Source organism: Poecilia reticulata, chromosome 23, assembly GCF_904066995.2.
Source record: "Poecilia reticulata chromosome 23, P_reticulata-male-v2, whole genome shotgun sequence".
In the NCBI taxonomy this organism is placed as follows: Eukaryota; Metazoa; Chordata; class Actinopteri; order Cyprinodontiformes; family Poeciliidae; genus Poecilia; species Poecilia reticulata.
The window spans coordinates 70,862-92,102 of record NC_088852.1 but is presented as its reverse complement, the minus strand read 5'-3'; the positions used below and the strand labels follow the sequence as shown (position 1 = coordinate 92,102).

Genomic DNA, 21,241 nt, shown 5'->3' with positions numbered 1-21,241 from the left:
CGGCTCAGGATTCTCCATTTCCAGCCTGTTTTCCATCAGAGGCTCCAGAGATCAGCTGTCAGCAGGAAGCAGGAGGCCGTGCGTTTCCTGCTGCTGCTGGGTCAGAACCGGGTCAGAACCGCTCCAACCGGGCCTTCCTGTCGGCAGGAAGCAGGAAAACCCGGAGGGAGTCCGCTTTGCCCCCAGGCTCTTCCTGAACTGAACAACGAGCTGTTTGATCCGTTATGTCATTGGCCGCTGGTCGCCAACGGTTACCAAACAAGCACACTGCAGGGGAGCGGGGGTCGACCTCACCATGACCCCCACGACCCCCAACAGGCCCAGGGAGGAGCAGCGTTCAGGCCCTCGACATCTGACCCGGTTCCAGACCGGGTTCTTCCTCCGGTCTGGAACCCAAACCCTTCAGCAACATTCCTCAGAACCAAAGCGGCCAATCAGAGCAGAGTGGGCGTGGCCACAGCCTGAATCGGCGCTCTGTCTGCTGGCCTCGGCGTGACAGTCAGCAGATCTTCATCATGAGGAAGACCAGCTGCTGCTGCTGGCAGAACTGGTCCGGACCAGAACTGGACCAGAACCAAACCCTGGCCAGGATTCTAAGCACAGTCTGAACTGGTTCCTGACTCTGTTCAAAGTGCTCTGAATGAACAGTTCTCGGTTCTGAACCATCAGCAGATCCAGAAACCAACATGGTTACCATGGAGACGACCTGGGAACAACCCCAAAGCTACACGCGACAGGTGATCTCTGGTTACCATGGTTACGGTCACCCATCTGACACCTGGCCATCTGCTGCCATCCCAGCTCCAGGTTCTGGTTCTGTCCTGCATGTGTTCAGCAGCTGTGACCAACAGAACCAGCGACCCGGTTCTGACTCAGCACCTCAGGTAGCTGCTGCTGTCGGCCATCTTGGAGCCAACAGGAAGTGCAGCAGCTGCAGCAGATCGGAAGAACTGGAACCAGCTCCCGGACCCGGTACCGGGTCCGGTACCTGGTACCGGGTCAGGGAGCTGGTACCGGGTCACTTTGATGGAAATGTGATTTAAATCGACTCAAATGAAAAATGAAAAAACTAAATTAAGAGGAAAACTAAGATCAGAGCAACAAGAATTATTCTGCTGTTCAAAACAAAATAAAATAAAATGTGGGATTTAATGAAACGATTCAAAATGATAAAAATTATACCCACAATGCAATAGGACCTTAACGAGCTGCTGCAGCTGATTGGCTGGACTCAGGAAGGGGAATTGGCCGGATTGGGCCTCAGCCAGAACCCGACCAGAACCCGACCAGAACCCGTCCCGCCTGCAGTCTCCATGTTCCACCTGAGCTTCTCTACAGGAACTCAGAGTCTGACACACGGCTGCTAAGCTAACACAGCATTAGCGTCTCTGTGGACCAGAGTCCATGTGGACCCGCCTCCCAGGTCCAACAGAACCAACAGAACTCACTGATCAGTTCTCAGTTCTTGGTCAGCTTCACAGGAAGTCCCAGTGAGTCACAGATCCAAAATAAGCAGCGTGTGTGTGTGTGTGTGTGTGTGTGTGTTTGTCAGTGTGTGTGTGTGTGTGTGTGTGTGTGTGTGTGTGTGTGTGTGTGCGTGTGTGTGTGTGTGTGTGTGTGTGTGTGTGTGTGTGTGTGGGGGTCCTGGCTTCAGATGGACATTCCTGAGCGCTGACTGCTGCAACACATGGCAGCCATTACTCTGACAGACAAACACGAACCGACAGAATTAGAAAATACAAGAATGGCTCTTCAGGCAGGGAACCCTGACCGGGTTCTGGAGAAGTGAGCGGATCCAGAACCCGGCAGGAGGAACGGAGAACCGGATCGGAACCAAACGGAAGCCACCAAACCAGCAGAACACAGAGAAGTAATCCTCGGCGGTTCTGACAGAGTCCAGAAAAATGAAACCCAGAGAGGAACCAGAACATCCTGAAGCAGAAACCCGAAAAGTCCTGAAGGGAACCTGAGGAACCGGAGAGACGTTCTGACACAACGTCTTTCCAAAGAGGTGATCCAGATGATGGATTACAGAGAGAAACATGACGAAACTTTTCCTTCATTTACACTGTAAAAACAAAAACCTTCCATCTCAGTGCACTGGGAATAAAAAAGAAATAAAAAAGAAACTAAACTTTTCAGCAGGAGGTTGTTGTAAGTTAATTTCTCTCTGGTTCCACTGGCAGATTAACTTCTTATAAAATACATTTGTTCATGTTTCAAGTGAAATGAAATAAGTTATTGACTTGAAACAGCTGTAAGTTTCATCTTATTTAAACTGTACTGAGATATTTGCACTAGAAACCAGAGTGAAATACTTTTGTGTTTTTACAGTGTAAATCAAACAGGTGGCCACCAAAAATCACCGGATTTCACAGCTTGTGATTTTATCTGTTTGAAGGGAAACGTGTGAATTCACAGCAGCTGAAGCGCTTCAGAGCGATGGGGCCCATCAGAGCGATGGGGCCCATCAGAGCGATGGGGCCCATCAGAGCGATGGGGCCCAGAGGTTAACAACAAGGGGATCATTTCCAGAAAAAGCATAAAGCAACAGGAAACAAGCAGGAAACAAATTTAGGACCTAAATTAAAATAGATTTTTAAAATATATATATTTAAAAGAAAATCCAGAAATGATCCAGAAGCCGTGAAATGATGAAAGATCTAAATAAACTAGTAAAAGCAAATATTTTAGACTTTTAATCCCACAGACACGAAACCTCCTGTTTCTGATTCTGGCACTTAAACTGAGTCTGCTGCTAATTCCTGGGGGCCACAGGGTGCATGGGGCCCGGGGCCCCAGCAGCTGGGAGCGGCCCTGGTGATGCCTCCAGCTCTACCAGTCTATTTTCAGCAGCAGATTCAGCTGTCCTGCATCAATCAGCTCCGGCCGCCCAGGGCCCAATGGGGTTAAACTAGAGGCTCCCGGGCCCCATCGGGGCCGCCCAGGGCCCATCGGGGTTAAACTAGAGGCTCCCGGGCCCCATCGGGGCCGCCCAGGGCCCATCGGGGTCAGACTAGAGGCTCCCGGGCCCCATCGGGGCCGCCCGGGCCCCATCGGGGTCAGACTACAGGCCCCCAGCAGCTGCAGGCCCCTCCTCTGGTCCTGGACGCTGCAGGAAGCGTCTGAGTCAGCAGAACATCTGCAGTTTGACTTCCAGAGGATCGGAGAAGTTCTCCTCCAGGATCCGATCTGCTGACCTCCAGAACCAGAACCAGAACCAGAACCTCTCCTAGTCTCCTGAAACATGTTCTCCTCAGAGATGGATCATCTAGAGAACTCCTGATAAAAACCTTCAAACTTTCATCTGAACCAGAACCAGCAGAACCTCCACTGAAGTCCAACAGCCTGGACCAGCAGACGGATGAAGTTCTCCGATGGGTCCAGGTCCAGTCGGAGAATCTCAGACACCTACGACCCTGAGGAACACCAAGCAGACCTAGAACATCCAGAACCCTTCGTTTGCTTAGTTTCTGCGGCTGAAAGTTTCGGAGGTTTTAAATCAACTGGGACTTTCTGGAAGTTCTTTGAGGATTCAGAACCTTCCAGAACCTCTGATCTGCTCAGGTTCTTCCAGGTGATCCAAAACCCTGGAGAACCAAGGAACCAGAAGAACTGAGGAAGGTTCTGCTGACTTCTGGATGGATCCAGAACCTTCCGACCCTCTGCCCCCCAGCAGCCCGTGTCTGGACCTTCAGAACCGGGCCGTTCTCTCACCAATGGACACCAGCTTGATGTGCTCCCGCTCCAGGAACTCCAGCGCCACGGACACGTTCTCCAGCTTCATCTGCCGGAAGTTGGGCCGCAGGTGGTACTTCCGGTACATCTTCTTCTGGCTCAGCACCTCCAGCAGCCCGATGAGCTTCAGCCCGTCGCTCAGGTCCCTCTGCAGGTCCGCGATCCGCCTGTTGAGCCCCTTCAGGTGCTCGTTGCACCACCTGGTGAAGGTGTTCTGCTGGATCTTCTTCCACGGCGCGTCCTCCGCCAGGTCCTTCTCGGTGGCCGGCATCTCCTCCTCCTCCTCTGCGGGTTCTGCGGGTTCTGCGGGGCTGAGGAAGAAGAGCTGCTGCGGCTCCAGGAAGCCGCTGTTCTTCATCATGCTGCGCGGCTGTCACACGGGCTCGGAACCGGGTCGGAACCGAGGAGGAGGAGGAGAAGCGCGGCGGCGGGGGCAGAGCCAGGTTCAGAGTCTGACAGCTGGGTTCGGTCCGGGAAAAGTTCGCCTCGGTCCGGAGGAAGAGACGCAGAGTGCGGGGCAGCGGTTCGGTTCGGACGGACTGGACTTGGTTCGGACTGACCCGCAGGGTTAGGGAGCTCCGCGTCACTCCGCAGGACCCCCAGGAATGACCCCTCCACACCCCCCACCGTGACCTCACCATCAGGCTGCAGCTGATTGGTCCGCGGCGGCCCGGGGGGCGGGGCCTGTCCCCCCAACACGATCGGAACCCGGGACTCCCGTCCCGCTGACGCCCCGGGTATTTTTAGAGTCTGCAGCTCGTAAAGAGGAGAGAGGGGACCAATCAGAGGACAGAGACACCGAGGGGACCAATCAGAGGACAGAGACACCGAGGGGACCAATCAGAGGACAGAGACACCGAAGGGACCAATCAGAGGACAGAGACACCGAAGGGACCAATCAGAGGACAGAGACACCGAGGGGACCAATCAGAGGACAGAGACACCGAGGGGACCAATCAGAGGACAGAGACATGTCCACAGGTTGTCTTCAGAGACCGGGAACTAATTTATAAATGAAGCTGATTAATTTAAACTTGTTGAGCCTCTAGAACCAGTAGAACCAGTAGAACCGGTGGGTGGAGCAGTAGCGCCTCCTGCTGGGCCACCTGGAGAACCACAACCTGATCAGGACCGAGCTCTGGACACACCCACACCTGGACGGGTCAGGCGAGAACCTTCCTGGGTCAGAATCGGCTTTTTGCCGTTTGGGTGAAAATTAAATAAATCTGTTGTTAAAATGACTTCCTGCCTGCAGGGGGCGCAGAGGAGGTTACCCTTCCTCACTCAGAACCACGGAACCGGGTCGAACCGGGTCCAACCAACACAACACGACAGAACACGCAAAGTTCCGTTACATTTATTACAATCGATCTGAAATGACAGGAAGTCACAGGAAAAAACAACAGGAAGTGCAAACAGCAAGAACATACACTATCAAAATAAAATACAGTTAAAAAACAAATAAAAATCAGAAACCAGGAAAATAACAGGAAGTCTGAGCAGCGCAGATTGATTTACAAAGTGCTTCACCTAACCAGGTTTGTTCTTGTCAACCTGATGGTTCTGATGAAATAAAACATGAAAAGGTTCTGGTCCGATTCTTCTGGACAAGGAAAATCCAGATTTGCATAAAAGTTCTGATGCCGGAAACCAGAAACAGAAAGTCAGCTTCCTTTTCACTGGTGTGAGGTCAGAGAGTCCAGACCAGGCCCGTCAGAACTCATCCAGAACATTTCCTCAGATCAGCCACCAGCTTGTCCACCTCGGCCTTGGAGACGAAGCGAGGTCGGCGCCGGACGCTCCGCTTGGTGTGGTGCTTGTGGTTCCTCTGGTACATGTCTGCAGGACAGAGGGACAGGAACCATCAGAACTTCTACAGACCCGATACGGCCATATGCTGACCACACTCTGACTGTCTGCTGACGACCAGGTCAGAGCAGAATCGGCCCCAAAACCCGACCGTGGCTTTATGGTTCCCTTCATATCTCTGATGTGTTTATCAGAACCTCTACAGGTCCAACAGAACCTAGATTTCCTCTGGTTTCCCACAAACTCCTGTATATCAGGACAAGTCATTAATAAAACACCGGATTGTGTTGAAGCTCTTTTGGACTTTGGGTCGGGCCTCAGAGCCACCGACACGATCCCTTCATTAACCGGGATGAGACTCCGGACATGAACAGGCCAGCGAGTCCAGACCATAGTCTCGCTGTCCAGACTGCGGTCTGGACTCAGTGGTCGATGAAGAGTCCAGACCCGGTGAAGCTGGCCTGACCAGCCGGCGGTACCTCTGAAGGAGACGACGTAGGCCCTCTGGCCTTTCACCACCTGGACTTCGGTCTCTCCAGAGACGAAGGCCTCCTCCAGGGTTCTAGACGCCACTGAAGTGGACCGCTGCTTCTCATCCTGCCGGAACCAGAACATGTCGTTATAACCTGAAGACGGGTCGAGACGGTCCAGATCGTCAGGCCGACTCACCGGCTGCCCGTACTCCAGCCAGCCGCCCCGCTCGGCCCGGCAGAACCACAGCCACTGGGTGGTCAGGCTGTAGTGCGGCGGCCTCCTCACCCAGGAGACGGTGGACAGACGGCGGACGGGCATGGACTCCATCGTCATGGTGACAAAATCCACCCGCTGATAGTCTGAGCTGCAGGACAAGAGGCGTTGAGAGGCGACTCGGTGACCCCAGAGCCGACCTCAGGTGAGCCTCACCTGTGAGTCTGAGCCGGGTTGCAGTAATCCCGTTCAATCTGCTCCATGTTCTCCAGGTCCGACCAGCACCGGCCATCGTAGACCTCCCACTTATAGGGCAGGTGGAAGTGGACCTGGCGGCAGCTGTCTGCACACAAACATGGACCCTGAGACCGGCCGGCGCTCTGCTGCCCCCTGCTGGTCACCACAGCAGCTGCATGTGGAGGAACTCACCCTGGAACCTGCAGCTGTTCCTGATGAAATGCAGACAGATTTCCTCCTCCTGGTCCGTCTGGGCCGCTTTACAGAACTCACCAGAATCTGGGTCTGACACACAAACAGAACATTTCAGCACCTGAACAGCAGGAGGCGCTAAAATCCCCTTTAAACACCAAATACTTGATTTTGATCATTTCAGTTTGTGTTGATTTCTAAGCTATTTTTTTCTCACATTTTATGGGATTAATTTAGTCTCTGTTGTATATTTATGAACTTTATATTTGCTTTATATTTATATTTGTGAAGTTAAGATTTAGATTTTTAAAAAATTATTATTATTTTCCATACACAACAAAAAGCCTGTGGCTATAGTTCATGCTGACCAGCTCTATGTTAGCAGCTCTATGTTAACAGCTCTATGTTAGCAGCTCTATGTTAGCAGCTCTATGTTAGCAGCTCTATGTTAGCAGCTCTATGTTAGCAGCTCTATGTTAGCAGCTCTATGTTAACAGCTCTATGTTAGCAGCTCTATGTTAACTACAGATTTGATCTCTGATGAACATCTGATGTTCAATCAGGCAGAGTTTGGTTCACTAGGGGGCGCCGTCTGGAAAACATTAACAGCAATAATCTGGAATATTTAACCAGTCAGAGAAAAAAATCTGTTAATTTTTATTTTATTTTTCTGACTGGAGCTTCGTTAATTTATGTCTGATTACGTTGTGCACCGTGTTCCGGCCGGATGGTTGTCTGTGAGGACGGCGCTTTGTGCTGGCAGCTCGGTGTTGAATTGTGCTGCATGTTGTGGAGGATTGTTGAATTTTGCGGTGCGATGGAGACAGATCCTAACCCTTCATCTCCGATTCCTCAGATAATCATTAAATATCCTATAAAGTACGAGATTACTAAAATATTCTTTTACCCTAAAGTATTTACTAAATGCTTAGCTTGCTAACTAAATACTCAGATTGAGTCGGTGACGTTTATAGATGAATCACATGGTGAACAATGAAAACTGATGTTTCTCTTATAATTAAACCAAATTACTGCAGTTCGTTTCTGACTGCGTTGTTATAAACGACCACTGAGGAACAGCAACGTGTGAGAGAGGAGGATGTTTCAGCTCACCGTCTGCAGCAGGAGCAGCAGCAGGAGATGCAGCAGGTGATGCAGCGGCGGCGGCGTTCAGGTGCTGGGCGTTCCTGTAGATGGCGGGCAGATCCCTGATGAGCTGGCGGCTCAGCCCCCTCTGCTCCAGGTCGCTCTGGCTGCGCTGGTCCACGGCGTGCTGCCGCCTGCACCGCGGCCCGAACCGGCAGACGCCCTGCAGGAAGTGCTGGCACAGGTGCAGCTTGGAGCAGGAGTCCTGGAACCTGCAGCCGCCATGAGGAGCCGAGCCTTTGTTGTAGTGAACACACACCTGAGGAGAAGGACAGGTACGGGTCAGGCCTTCATCACAGGAAACTCTGCTGCACATCATCCTCAGCCACATGTTGCTACACCAGCCTTTACTTTGAAAGGCAACAGCTGTCTTCTTCCTGTTTAGCTGAAGTTCTGCAAAGACAACATGGCTGCTGAGAAAGCCAGAGAATAAAGGAGGCGGCCAACATGCTGACATGAGAAACTGGTTGCTATGGTGATTTGCTCCAACTGCACCATGAGCCTCAAAATGACCCATTAGACAAACTCAGAACCTTCAGGTCCAGTTCCTCCAGAACCAGCCACTGAGAGGGGCGTGTCTCTCTGCTCTCTGATTGGTCAGAAACCAGGAAGTCCTGAAGCAGTGAGAGACAGAAACATCTACGACTGGATGGAGAAACTGGTTCTGAAGATTCCACCGGGTCAGAACCATCATCACACCGAGCTCAGCAAAATCTGGAAGAATCCTCAAAGTTAAACTGGGATTATGGACAAACTGGGAGCAGAACTGGGCCTGGGAACGTCCAGCTTCCTGTGACCCAGTTAGACTCTGGATGATGGTTCTGATGGAGGAGACAGCGGGTCCAAACAGGACGGGGCTGTTACTGCGTTTTAGTTACACACGACATAAAAGCTCCACATGAACCTGATCCTGATCCAAACCAGTTCAGTTCAGATGAACAGTTTCAATTAGATTTTAACATAAAGAGTTTTACTTTACCTGCGGTGGATTCCCTGGGTGACACATTCTTAGTTTATTTATTTAGTTCATTCGTTTTTTTACTTTTTGTTTTTCTTCTCATCTTGCATTCTCTCCATTTTGCTTTCAGTATTAAACTTTAACATTCAGCTTCCTCTTCCTCAGATCTTCATCCCGTCCATCCAGGCAGGACAGGAGCTCAACTGGTCCAACTGGTTCCAGTAAACCAAACCACAGACATGAACACTCTGAATCATCGGTGGAACGAAAACACGCCAAACCCCTGGAGTCGGATCCGGATCCGGAGTCTGTCCAGGACTTGGATGAGCAGCATCTCCAAACCGGTTGGATTCTATCAGGTTTTAGAGGAATCTGCATTTTGCTCCCGTTAGAACAGTTTGGACGTTAATCTGAACGCTCTGTGGGACGTCCTGAGACAAAATGAGGCGAACAACGATGGAAACAGAACAGACAGACAACACAAGTCAGAGCTTTTCAAAATAAGACAGGAAATTAGTGACCTTAACGGCCCTTTTATTATGTTTGTGACTATAACTGATAGCCCTGTTCCTTCTAATCATGTTTTGAATTGAAGGAACATTTTGGATGGAAAGTGAAATATCTTCAGAAACCATAGAGTTTCTACTGAAGTACAAGAGTAAGCCACCAGGTGGCGCTCATACCCGAGGTCAAAGTCTGCGGCCTGTAGAGAGTTCTTAATCTTCTGAATCCACCAGATTAAAATAATCCCAGACAGATCTAAACGTCCAGAGGATTTCCTGGTGCTCTTGAAAAGTTCAGCCATCTTTAAAGTTTACTGCCATCTAGTGGTCAGGACTGGTGCTGCCAGCTGCAGAGCAGCATGAAAACCCAACAGCATCTTTAGACACAATACATATTTTTACAAATAAACAAAATGATACAATTATAGAGAAACAAAGATGATTAAATGATTAATGCTGAATAATGTATTAAGGTACACATTTATATATATATGCACATGGTTATATACATAATATCTATGTAGGTTTTATTCATGTTTTCCAGATTCATCGTCTCTCTTCTTCCTCACATCGTGTCTTTATGAAACCTTCAGAACTGAAACGGCAGCCATCTTACTTTAGACAGACTGAAAGAATCACACATAAATAACAGTCTTTGCCACTTTGTGTTGGATAATCTAAATCAATATTATGGAATAATGAAAATGTTCTAATTTTCCCTCATTTATCTCGGTGAGCCTTCATGGCTGAACCTGGTGCTGCACCGAGCGCTGTAGCTAACATTAGCTGGCATTTTGCCGGTGGACATAAATACAGTTTAGTAATATTCTATTCACAAAATATAAACAGTAATATGTCCATCTTACTTGTGAAACTTTATCCCCAGAGATCTCACAACAATAGTTAGTCGATATGAACAAAAGTATCCGGCGGTGCTGAAGCTTCTGCTGCTGTTTGGGTTCAGCCAAGTAGGAGGACGACCTCTCCAAGATGGCCGCCGTGTTTCCTGCACCAGAGCAGCCAATGTGGGGTCTACTCTGACATTATGTCTATGATCAGTAGCACACAGGAGCAGAAAGCTGACGTTGTTGTTTCTCCCTACATCCAGTAGGTGGCGCATGTGGCTACAGTTGATAGTGGCCACATAGGCACAACCCCTGAAGGAAACATACACACCCAGTACAACACTTTCATTCTATTGGCTGACAAGTTGCCAGGCGACTGTGGCAAAAAGCCTTTTCAAAAATGAACAGAGTCTGAGCAGAGACTACGTGAGGCCAGGAGAAGTTTTGAGAACAAAAGACATGAAATCCTGCTTTCAGACTGAAAACGTGTGCTCTTGGATTATGGCAGGAAAATTCCTCCATATCTGCGCCTCTGGGCTGTGTGAGCTACCTGAGCAGGTGTGGAGGTTACCTCAGGCAGCAGCTGCGGGTCGTTCTGCAGCAGCAGCAGGAACAGATGGTCCTCCTGCAGCTCGTGCAGCGTGCATTCCCTCAGCAGCCCGGCGTTGTGCTTGGAGGAAACGTCATGGGACAGCTTACACAACTTCCTGTTTAGAAAAGACATTGATAAGACCTGGAAACACCAGGGGCCTCGAGTCCAATATAAAACTAGGCGTACAGACAAATTTAGAAAAGTTCGGAGCACAAAAAGTCTGGATGTATGAAGCCGTCGCTGCTCGTCGTTCCTTTATAAACCCTGATTTACAGGAAACAGAGCAGCTGCTGGTCGTATTTATTTCCTTCTTTAAGTTCTGCTCAGAGATGATCAGTCTGGATGAATCTAAACGCTAATAAACATCATCAACGTTTCCCATCAGATCAATATGATCTCTGATCAATCCTCCCTCTGATGTTCTCCATCAGAGCCAAAGCTCTCCTGTGATTGGCTCCTCACCTGATCGCCTCCAAATAATCAAACTGTTTTAGTGAGAATGAAATGACTCCATGGATGATTTCAGACCGAAGCGTTAATCTTTATGAGGAAAGTTATTTACATTGGAATGAGGTTTTCACATCATTTTATTATTTTATCATTTTGTGTGCATGTTGGGTTATTGTCTGAGGATAAACGTGGTTTCATTGTTTAAACAATAAAATATTAAAATCATGAAAAGACATCAGGTCTGAAGCTCCTGGTCTAAATAACTGAATGTCATCAGGTTTCAGTGGATTTAGGTGAATTTGGATTATTTGTAGTTTGATATTGTTCACAGAAAAGGTTTGTGTGGCTGCTGCACATTTTCACTTTATACATGGGGCCCTTTATACATGGGGCCCTTTATACATGAGGCCCTTTATACATGAGGCCCTTTATACATGGGGCCCTTTATACATGGGGCCCTTTATACATGGGGCCCTTTATACATAGGGCCCTTTATACATGGGCCCTTTATACATGGGGCCCTTTATACATGGGCCCTTTATACATGGGGCCCTTTATACATGGGGCCCTTTATACATGGGGCCCTTTATACATGGGGCCCTTTATACATGAGGCCCTTTATACATGGGGCCCTTTATACATGGGGCCCTTTATACATAGGGCCCTTTATACATGGGGCCCTTTATACATGGGGCCCTTTATACATGAGGCCCTTTATACATGGGGCCCTTTATACATGGGCCCTTTATACATGGGGCCCCTGGTGACTCAGAAGATAAAACAAAACTCTAGATTTGGGAGAAACACCATAAATATTTTAAAATAAATAATTTCTACAGCTTGAATAAATTAAATGATAAAGTTTTAAAACGGAATAAAACTTCAGACCCGGAACTCGAACCGAACCGATGGATGGAATCAACTTTAACCGAACCGGGACCACAGTCCTGGTTCGGTTCTGGTTCTGGTGGAACCGCTGTGAGCTCAGCCCAGACCGGAAGTGTACCTTCAGGTTTCGTTTCTCTACAAACTAAAACTCACTTGATGGCTCTCGGTTTCTGACGTCACTCTGTGACGTAAGGAAAAGTTGATATTGTTTTCCTGAGTTTTTATTTGGTTCTGGTTAATATTCCGTGCAGAAGTATCAGGTCGGGTTCGAGATGGACTCCTGCTGGGAATCCCGGAATGAATTCCTGGTTTTTGACCCATAAACTGAGTGAAGCATCGGAACCGGAACCTCCGATGTGAAGAACCAGGATGAAAACTTTCTCTCGATCACAACAAATCAAGTTTTCATCTCAAGTTTAATTCCTAAACTTTCGTTTCACTTCATGACAGAAAACTGGGTATGTATCAGTCCGCGGCGGAGGGAAATAGTCCCGCAGCGGTTCGGTTCTAGTTCCTGTGTGAGCGGCTCACCTGCCCTTCCCGAACCTGCAGTTCCCGAAAACGTAGAACCGGCAGAGATGCAGCTGCTGGCAGCCTCCCCCGCACCGCTCCCCCCGGCTGTAGGCGCCGCAGAGCCGCAGGGAGGTGCGACCGACCACCGAGTAAGACTCCCCGTCCGGGACCAGCAGGAAGCGCTGCGGACAGTTCTGGATGATGTAGATGAAGTCTTCATTTGTCATCCTGCAACGCTGCTGCAGCTCCTGCTGCAGCTGCTGCAGCTGCATGCAGCCCCTGCGCTCACACAGGCAGCTGGTGGCCTGCAGGATCACCGAGCTGATGGACGGCATCCTGCTGCTGCTGCTGCCCGGACAGAGGCACTGAGGCCCGGGAGGACAGAGCGGGGCTGGGCTGGGAGGAACCAGAGTCTGGGGGAGGGGCCAGGAGTCCGGGGGGAGGGGCCAGGAGTCCGGGGGGAGGGGCTAGAGGTCCATGTGTTCTCGTGCCTTCAGGGTTCTGGTCTGACTGAACATCTGGAGGAAGAGTTCACTGAACAACGTGACTGAATGTTAACCAATCAGAAGCACCGATGAGGTTCATCTGGATGAAACAGGAAATGCATTCTGGGTGTTGTATTTCTATAACCCTGTGGATCCTGGTGCCTCTCCATCCATCCCTCGTTACTTTTTCCCAGACTCTCCAGCGCCCCCTGGAGGATCTCTATACACTAGAAGGGACACATACTGGCCACTTTATTAGGTACACCATTTCAGTCAGCACAGAGAATCAGCCAATCACAGCCAACTCGCTGAAGTTCAAAGTCAGGGTCAAAAAGAGGAGGAAGGTGAAATTAAATTACTCATTGTGACATGGTTGTCGGTACCAGACGGGTCGATCCGAGTACTTCAGAATTTGCTGATTTTCTGGTATTTTCAACAACAACCTTCTTGCAGTGAGGGTCAGGATGGAAGAATGTTTCCATGTCTGATGCTTTAAACCTGAAGGAATCCAATATGCAGCTTGTTTCCAGCCCATCCCACAGTCGTGGTTCTGGTTCTGGTTCTGGCACTCAGCTCCGGCTGCTGCAGGTGTGTGAAATCAGACAGGTGTGTGTATCCAGACTGATGAAGCTGCAGCTCTGTGTGTGGATTCTGCAGCTGGACAGCTGTCCCTCTGGACGACACCTGAACCATCAACCAGAACCTGGGTCCAGTTGGACTGACCTGGTTTGGTTCTGAGAATCAAAAGGTTGTTTGACCTCTAGTTCTGAGTCTGAAAAGGTAAAAAACCGAAATACAAATCAGAACCTGGAGGATGTTTAACCAGGTGAAGAGTTTAAAGATGGCAGAACACAAAATTCTACCAGAACCCGGCTTAGATCCCGGTTCCTGTAGCTGACATGAACTGAGGTCTTCTGAAGGTTCCAACAGATGGACAGCAGCTCAACCTCCAGAGTAAGATGGTGTCCAAGGACCAGATTGACCCATGTTGGTCCAATCCGTCCAGCAACAGGCAGCAGAACCTTGTTCCTACTCCGTCTGCTCAGCTGGTGGGAATCTCATCAGCCACCAGGAGTTCAACTCCAGGACCAAAGATGTGGCTCTGTAAACCTGATCATTCCTTCCACTGGCTGCTGGAAGGTCCTCCAGGTTTAGATCCTCTGGAGCCGCAGAAACTCTCCAGAATCCAAACTAAACAGAAAATCTGGAACTTTATCAGTTTATTGAAAATCAACCTAAATCAAAGCCTAAACCTCACAAACGCAGTTCTGACTGCTAGATGTCGGAACCGTTTTCCAGAAGTTTCAACTGAAATGAGATCAGCTGCATTTTTGAACTTCACTGCAGAACCCAGGTCTGGGAGGGGAAACGGACCAGTGGGTGGAGTTTCGGACCCTGGGCCCAGGGTGGAGGCCTCCATCAGGGGTCGGACTCCTGCTGACCAGCACCAACCGGAGGAAACGGACCTACACAGGTTCTGATTTTCCCTAGAAAGCACAACTATGGATGGTATTAGAAAAGCAACGGGTCAGATCCGGTCCAGTCCGGTCTGACACGGTTCTGATGTACGATGGAGGAGCAGCACGGATGTCCAGAGGCGGATCTGCAGGTTCTGCTGTCCTCAGATCATCCGAAACATTTTAAAGGAGCCATTTCTCCCCGGGTCCATTTCCAGCACCAGTTCTGGGAGGTTCTGGACGGGCAGCTCGGACTTTTGGGAACAGAACTCAGAATGTTTCAGCTGAACTTCTCAGCAGGTCCGGATCCCATTTGAGACCCGTCTACTAAACCTGGGTCCAGAACGTTGACCTGGGCAGCACTTGGTTCTGGAACTGTTCGGACCTGACGTGGATCCTCTGTCTTGCTACTCTTATGGGGTTTAGTAGAATTTAATGTGAAAAGAATCAATCAAAAATCTCGACTAATCACTCAGATCAGCTTGTTGATACTTTATTCTCTTTTCCAGAACTCCATCAGAACCAGAACACTGTAGAACTTTTACATCTGAGCTTCAGCTGGTTCCTGAAGGCGTCCAGGTTTAGGACTCCACCCTTCAGGGTCTCTGATGGCTGTAGGAGTGGTTCTGACCCAGCAGGCCGGGTCCAGGTTCAGCTGTCCTCCACCTGCAGAGACGCCTCAGGTTAAACCCCAGGTCTCACCTGAACGCCGCAGCAGAACGACAGGAACTCAGGTCACCTGGACAGACGGCTCTGGACTCCCAGGGGCTCCGGATCCATTGGACTGGCTCGGTTCTGGACCTGCTGGTTCTGGACCTGCTTCATAGACCGGGTTAGAGATGCTGCGGCTGTAGTTTGTGGTTTCAGCTGCAGGTTCTTCTTCTCCGTCGTCGTCCTGCAGAAACCAGTCGGGTTTTAACGTCTAGACTCCTTCGGTTCGCTTCGCGCTCAGAGAAACATCTGGATTTGAAATAGTTGGGAAATAAACTGAGGCAGAGTTTTTACAGAAGAGGTTAAAGTAATGCTCAGATGTTTCCGGGTGTCTGCAGCGCCACCTGAAGGTCAAGCTCTAAACTGTTCATGTCCAGCATGTGTGAGGTCTGCAGAGATGTTGGCTGCCCTTTTCCGGACTCTTGACCTGAACAAATCCTGGATGGAGGGAAAGTCGGAGCTGATGGTTTGTTGGGTTAGATGGTTTAACTGGTTTCAAACCATCAACTCCTGGACGACGCCTCGCATCAGTTACACAGATTCTGCTGCTGTCTAGTCAAAACCCAGATAATGTAACTAATCCAATCTAACCCAAAGGTCAATAAGAAGGAACTGATTTTTATTTATTAATGATTTACATTTGATTATATTAACAAAACACAAAGCTACATTTTAAAGTTGGGATTTTTCTTAATACCATGTATTTGATGAATCATTCTATATATGGGCAAAAGGAAACAAATTAATTGCTCTTGGGTTCCCCCTGGTGGCCGGTAATATGAGCTGCAGAGCATCCAAACCTTCAACGCTCCGGTGGAAGAAGAATGAAAAGGGTTAAACCTTCAGGGAGAGAAAGGAAAGAATAAAAAAGAAAAAGTCCAGATCAAGGTGTGTTTTCTCTTGGTAACGTTTTTCAGAAAGATTTGTGGAGCTGCTAATAGAAAATTAGCTTAATAGCGACCATTAAGGTAGCTATAAGGTGCTACCTTATAGGTAGGTTTAAATTTTAGCTTTAAATGAGTCGATTCTCCTGATTGGTCCGAAATGTTTCTGAGTTTTTTGGCTTCAAAGTGACGCGTTTGAAAACGTTTGATAATAATTCAAACTTCTCAATGTTTGATATTGTCTAGGAAAATGTTTTTCCATCATATATATCGATGAGCCGCTCTGAGCTGGAGATGAAGATATGCTGTTTACTGCTGAGCAGAACTTATGCAGATCAAACAAACATTATTTTTACATCAACTTCTCAGATATGAAACTTTTCCAGGAGCTCAGAATCGGCCCGGTACCGGTCCACATTGTCAGGTAAGAAAGACTCACCTGGAATAAATATCATGTATTTATCTGGTGTATTACCATGTAAATAGATGGTAATACAAGAACACGTGTATGAAAACACACACACTCATATGTGGGTATATTCCATCTTAAGTCCAGAGCAAACTGATGCTTTGTTGCTTTTACTACCAGTAGATGGCGCCCTGGTAGGATACAGAGCATGATGTAAACAGTGTGTCAGAGATGTTTCTAGCAGGATGATCTGATCGTCTGTTGATTGCAGCCAGTCGACATTATTAGCACAACTAGAGGCTCCCAAACCAAATTTCGCTTCATGGAGGCTTGAGCTGGTCCTGGAGGGACGTCAGGACTCTGTGGTACTGTGTTGGTTAAGTGGTTTTATCCCTGATTTGGAGCTGCAGGTGTCCACCTGGGGGCGCCGCCGAGCCAATGTTCAACCATCAGCAGGAAGAAGGAAGAGCTGGCTGACAACATGGTGACTCCCAACCTCCAGAGATCTGCCTGAGTCTTTGCTGTGAGCTGGAAAGCTAAGCTAATAGTAAAGCTAAGCTAATAGTAAAGCTAAGCTAATAGTCTTCCTCATCATGAGGTGGAGGGACTCACAGCGAGGTCCCATGATTATCCATCCTAAACACAGCCAAGGCCAAGGAACTCAGAGTGGATTGTAGAAGTAAAGGAAACACATTGAACATCCGGCGGAGACCAGGTGGTTAAACTGCCGTTTCCTGGGAGTTCATCTCATACATAACAATATAAACGCAGCAGAGACTGTTTCATGAGAGCAAGACTGGATTTACCAGAACCTACTGGGTTCATGACTTTAAAACAGAACATAGGTTCTGTCTGTGTAACCGGTCAGTTCCCTCAGGTTCCTGGTCTGTTTTAAAACCCACTAGAGGCTCACCTTGAAGTAGTGGAACTGGAAGGGTTTGCTGCTGTGGTGGTAGAACCGGTATCCAACAAAGATGGCTCCCACCACCAGAAGGATCAGGAGAACCAGGCCCACTCCCATCCCAGCCTGGTGGGCTGAATGCATCTGCTTGGCCAATCAGAAACAGTCACTCGTCTGCTGGGTAAACAAAGCCAACATCATGATGCGACTCACATCTGGATGGGGAGGAGGAGCTTCCAGAGGCCCCTGGAGGACGTGGATGATCCCGTTAGAAGCACGAATGTCGGAGTCGGTGACGAAGCGGTCGTTGATGAAACAGGAAGCCTGAGGAGCAGAAACCTGAAGATGGTCAGAAATAAACAACCTCCATGGACCCTCCAGCCCCAGGTGGAGGAGGCTGGTGGTCTCACCAGAGCTGAAGGGTTGAGCAGGTCGGCAACCCCAAGGACAGACAGACTGCCAGCTCGAGTCCTGATCCGGCTGTTGTTCCTCAGTTGGCTCAGAGGAAGAGCCTGACCCTCAGACAGGTGGGACTCGATGTCCCGCGGGGAAAGGGTCTGTTGGGACACATTAGTGAGGACACAGCAGCTGTAGCAGATGTGTCTCTGTCTCTGGGCTCACCAGGTTCTCCGGCAGACCGCTGTTCTCCGGGACAAACAGGGTGGACTGGACGTCCAGGTTACCGAGGCTCTTCACAAACCTCCTTCCAGAGTCGGACACCTCAGAATAGTTCATGATTTGCTGAAGACGACAAAGATGTTGCTCAGAAGCAGAATTAATAGTTGAGTTGTGACTGAAGATGTGATACCCACAATCAGGAAGTTGGAGAAGGTGGGGGTGGACCTGAGGACCTGCAGCAGGTTTCCTGTACAGCTGAGTCCATCGCCAATGTAACCTGGTTTACAGACACACTGCACCTCTGAAACGCAGAGAGACATCACTGACCACTGCTGGACATCCATAAAACAGACCACCCGGACTGGAACCAGACCATAGAGCTACAGCTGTAGAGATGCTCTGACCAAGCTGTCCTGATAGTCCTGTTCTGGTACCGCTCAGTGGTCTTAATGTTGTGTCTGGTCAGTAACTCCACCTCACTGCATGCTCTCCTCTCACCCTTCATCCGGTAGCAGAAGGCATCCCAGGTCTCACTCAGGTTTTTCCGGGTGCCGTAGTCCACAATGCCCACGTGTCCAAAGCCACAGTTGGGATTGGAGTAGGTGGTGGGGTAGGCGACCCGGGCTTGGTCCAACCAGCCAGCAGCACACATGTTCAGTCCACCCTTCAGCCATAGACCCAAGCAGAAGATTCCATTATCCCATCTAGCATGAGAAATCCGAGTCTGGTGTTGAGTTCACTGACCTGCTGAGCATAGGACAGCTGAGTGTAGTTTGCTAGGGTGGCTCCCTCTGCCCTGCAGCCCTGCTGAGCTGCGGTGTAGTCCAGCTTGTACCGACCTTTAGGTGCCCAGTAGTGGAACACGCCCAGCGTTGCATCTGGACACAAGCATTCAGATCCGGGTTCAGGACTGATTCCTTCTCCTGATTGGTTCCCAGAAGCCCGTTTCAAGCTCTTACCTTCAAAGTGGAGGTCGGTACATTTAGCGTCTGGATGGCAGCCTCCATTGTCCAGGAGACAGCGGCTGATTGGCAGCTGTCTGAGTTCACAGCTAACTCCGTCTCCAATGTAGTCGTCCTTACAGGTGCACCTTTTCTTCCCCTGATGACAGATGTGACTCATTAGCACAGGTGACAGACCTGAGGATGTAAGTTGTAGTGAGCGCTGCTTTATTCCTCACTGGAGCCGTCATGGTGCAGGTGGCGTGCTCGCTGCAGCCGCCGTTGTCCCCGCTGGCACAGGGGTCCACAGGTAGACAGGTGACGCCGTCTCCAGAGTGGCTCTGAGGACACGTGCAGCTCACCTTCTCCTCTCTCTGAGAACATTTAGCTTCTTTGGCACAACCACCATTCCAGATCTTACACAGGTCCACCACTGTGGAGATGGAGACAGCGTCATGGCTGACCGGCAGACGGGAGGCAGCAAAGCACTTCCTACAGGGAAACCAACATGTTTACCTGTGCAGGTGAGTCCGTCTCCTACGTGGAATGGTCGACAGACGCAGGTGTTGTTTTCCTGACAGACGGCCTTTGGAGAGCAGGGCGGAGAGCAGTGGAAGACCTCAGCTGGAACAGACAGGAAGCTGAGGCGTCACAGCGGAACATAAATCATGTGGTGTGAGTTCAGGAAAAGTCGGTAATTTGATCAGCAGGTCAGGTGGGAGGAGGTTCGGGTCGGTTTCAGGCTTCTGGAAACACCGACGCATGTGAATAAACGGACAAAAACAACTTCCTCTGCTCAGTTCAATACTCCAGATTCTCACTTCCTGGACATCCTGGCGCTTCGACTGATTAAGTGACGCAGTTGCAAAGGGTCAATACTTGGGTGTCCCCTTGGTCAGAAATGCTGTTTTAACCTAATATTGTCTGGAAGTCACCTGGATAATGGCTCAAGGCTTCATGCTGACGTCTAGGAGTCAAATCATCCATCTATGTCCTAACTGGCCCTTAGTGGGTCTGAAGGGTGGCTGGTGCCTCTCCAGCTACGTTCCAGGTGAGATAAATGCAAATCAGTCTGATGAAAACAACAATCCTAATGTGTGTGTTGGTAACTGTAGGGAAATGATCTGTCGTTGCACCCTCAGTAAAATGCTTAGCTCCCCTTTAGCACCTGCCACTGGTCCCAGCTGCAGTGGACCAGTCCACCCTGGTGACCTGCACTGTCCACTCCCTAACTGATATGGATGACAGGATTCTGTTAGTCACAGAACCACAGAGTTCCCGACTCTGGATCAGGTTTAGAGTCTGAATAAACCAAACTTACTTTGCTGAATGTCACATCGTACTCCGGTCCACCCTTCCTCACAGAAGCACAAACCCGTCCCCCGGAGCCCGTCGTCACATGACCCCTGATCCGAACAGTTGCAGGCTGAAATACAGAGTGACCTTCATGAAACCAGATGAAGCCTGGAGGTCTGGACACCTGCCCTGCTGCTCACCTTTACAACTCGGACTGTAGAACCCGTCGCTGCACATCTCGCAGGCCGTGCCCTTAAAACCTGGGTCACAGGTACAGGTGCCGCTACCAAGGTGACCATCATCGCATTGACCTCGGTGACTGCAGGGGGAGTGGACTCCTCCAGGACACACTGCAGACAGGAGGCACAGCGTCTCTGTCAGGACAAAACAGCTCAACCAACCGTAGCACTGAAAGGTTGACCTCTCACCCAGACAGTCTCTCCCATAGAAACCAGAACAACACTTTGGATGCCAGAAGTTGATGGTACAGGTGGGCTGACAGCCAGAGTTTTTACTGACGAACAAGGTTGGAAGATCACAGTTCTCAACTTCCTGAACACAAAGAAAAGCATCTGATGAGAGATGCTCCTCATCCGATCAAACAGGAAGTGAGTCGGACCTTTTTCACGGTTCCTCTGGGACAGACAGTAGCAGTTCTTGTGCATGGACCACAGTTCATCTAGAGCAGAAGGCAAAACAAACATGTTCATCCACAGCAACACAAAGATGGGACATTTCTGGTTTCTTCACAGGAATCCTACAATCCAGAGGGAAAACTCAGGATCCTCCGTGTCCAAGAGGACTTCAGACGAATCACGGACTTACCTTGAGATCTAACACCGTCTGCTCGTCACAGCGCCCCCCGAGGCTGGGTGGGATCAGCAGACAGTCTATTCCATACGCAATCCCAGCTCTGAACACCAGATGCCTCTCGGTGATCCGACATGATCCATCATTAACGTAGATTTCTCCCTGATCAAC

General features: G+C 49.5%; 3 protein-coding genes across 25 annotated transcripts in view; all 3 read right to left on the bottom strand.

Annotated features, from left to right (window-relative positions):
• Positions 1–4,428, bottom strand: part of flncb (filamin C, gamma b (actin binding protein 280)) — a 41,500-nt gene extending 37,072 nt beyond the window's left edge. For 4 of the 19 annotated variants that reach the window (XM_081604245.1, XM_081604257.1, XM_081604248.1 and 1 more), the window contains exon 1: positions 3,718–4,427. In XM_081604245.1, coding sequence (XP_081460371.1) covers positions 3,718–4,099 — 382 coding nt within the window. In that variant the 5' untranslated portion in view covers positions 4,100–4,427. Of the gene's footprint in view, positions 1–3,717 lie in introns of all 19 variants that reach the window. The other 15 variants (XM_081604246.1, XM_008401693.3, XM_008401703.3 and 12 more) reach the window with 6 other exon arrangements.
• A 651-nt stretch (positions 4,429–5,079) lies between these two features.
• On the bottom strand, positions 5,080–14,873 carry parp12b (poly (ADP-ribose) polymerase family, member 12b). Of its 5 annotated transcripts, XM_017302955.2 has the most exons (8): positions 12,577–14,873; positions 10,687–10,822; positions 7,777–8,068; positions 6,664–6,756; positions 6,451–6,577; positions 6,217–6,385; positions 6,027–6,144; positions 5,080–5,577 (listed from the first exon to the last, which is right to left on the bottom strand). In XM_017302955.2, exons 1-8 carry the CDS (start codon positions 12,891–12,893, stop codon positions 5,459–5,461), a joined length of 1,371 nt encoding a protein of 456 aa, XP_017158444.1. In that variant the 5' UTR covers positions 12,894–14,873; the 3' UTR covers positions 5,080–5,458. The 5 variants fall into 5 exon arrangements, with proteins under 5 accessions (XP_017158444.1, XP_017158442.2, XP_081460392.1 ...); XM_017302953.2 differs by having other exon boundaries at positions 5,080–6,144; XM_081604266.1 differs by having other exon boundaries at positions 5,080–6,144; positions 6,664–6,750.
• A 104-nt stretch (positions 14,874–14,977) lies between these two features.
• Positions 14,978–21,220, bottom strand: LOC145550231 (stabilin-2-like). Its single transcript, XM_081604265.1, has 17 exons — positions 21,086–21,220; positions 20,880–20,939; positions 20,689–20,812; positions 20,461–20,610; positions 20,286–20,390; positions 19,481–19,588; positions 19,204–19,397; positions 18,983–19,124; positions 18,768–18,901; positions 18,522–18,687; positions 18,218–18,324; positions 18,027–18,146; positions 17,816–17,962; positions 17,619–17,729; positions 17,418–17,549; positions 15,240–15,395; positions 14,978–15,166 (listed from the first exon to the last, which is right to left on the bottom strand). The coding sequence occupies exons 2-17, from the start codon at positions 20,937–20,939 to the stop codon at positions 15,152–15,154; spliced, it is 1,971 nt and encodes a 656-aa protein (XP_081460391.1). The 5' UTR covers positions 21,086–21,220; the 3' UTR covers positions 14,978–15,151.
• Positions 21,221–21,241: the final 21 nt, after the last annotated feature.

Excerpts from the sequence above, each read along its gene's own strand:
- parp12b (XM_017302953.2), bottom strand. The coding sequence starts at position 12,893 with ATGCCGTCCATCAGCTCGGTGATCCTGCAGGCCACCAGCTGCCTGTGT. Across the intron at positions 10,823-12,576 it reads TGCAGGTTCGGGAAGGGCAG|GAAGTTGTGTAAGCTGTCCC; the intron begins GTGAGCCGCTCA and ends TTTTCTAAACAG. Across the intron at positions 8,069-10,686 it reads ACCCGCAGCTGCTGCCTGAG|GTGTGTGTTCACTACAACAA; the intron begins GTAACCTCCACA and ends CCTTCTCCTCAG.
- LOC145550231 (XM_081604265.1), bottom strand. The coding sequence starts at position 20,939 with ATGAACTGTGGTCCATGCACAAGAACTGCTACTGTCTGTCCCAGAGGA. Across the intron at positions 19,125-19,203 it reads CCTGCACCATGACGGCTCCA|GGGAAGAAAAGGTGCACCTG; the intron begins GTGAGGAATAAA and ends ATCTGTCATCAG. Across the intron at positions 15,396-17,417 it reads TCCAGTTCCACTACTTCAAG|GACGACGACGGAGAAGAAGA; the intron begins GTGAGCCTCTAG and ends TGGTTTCTGCAG.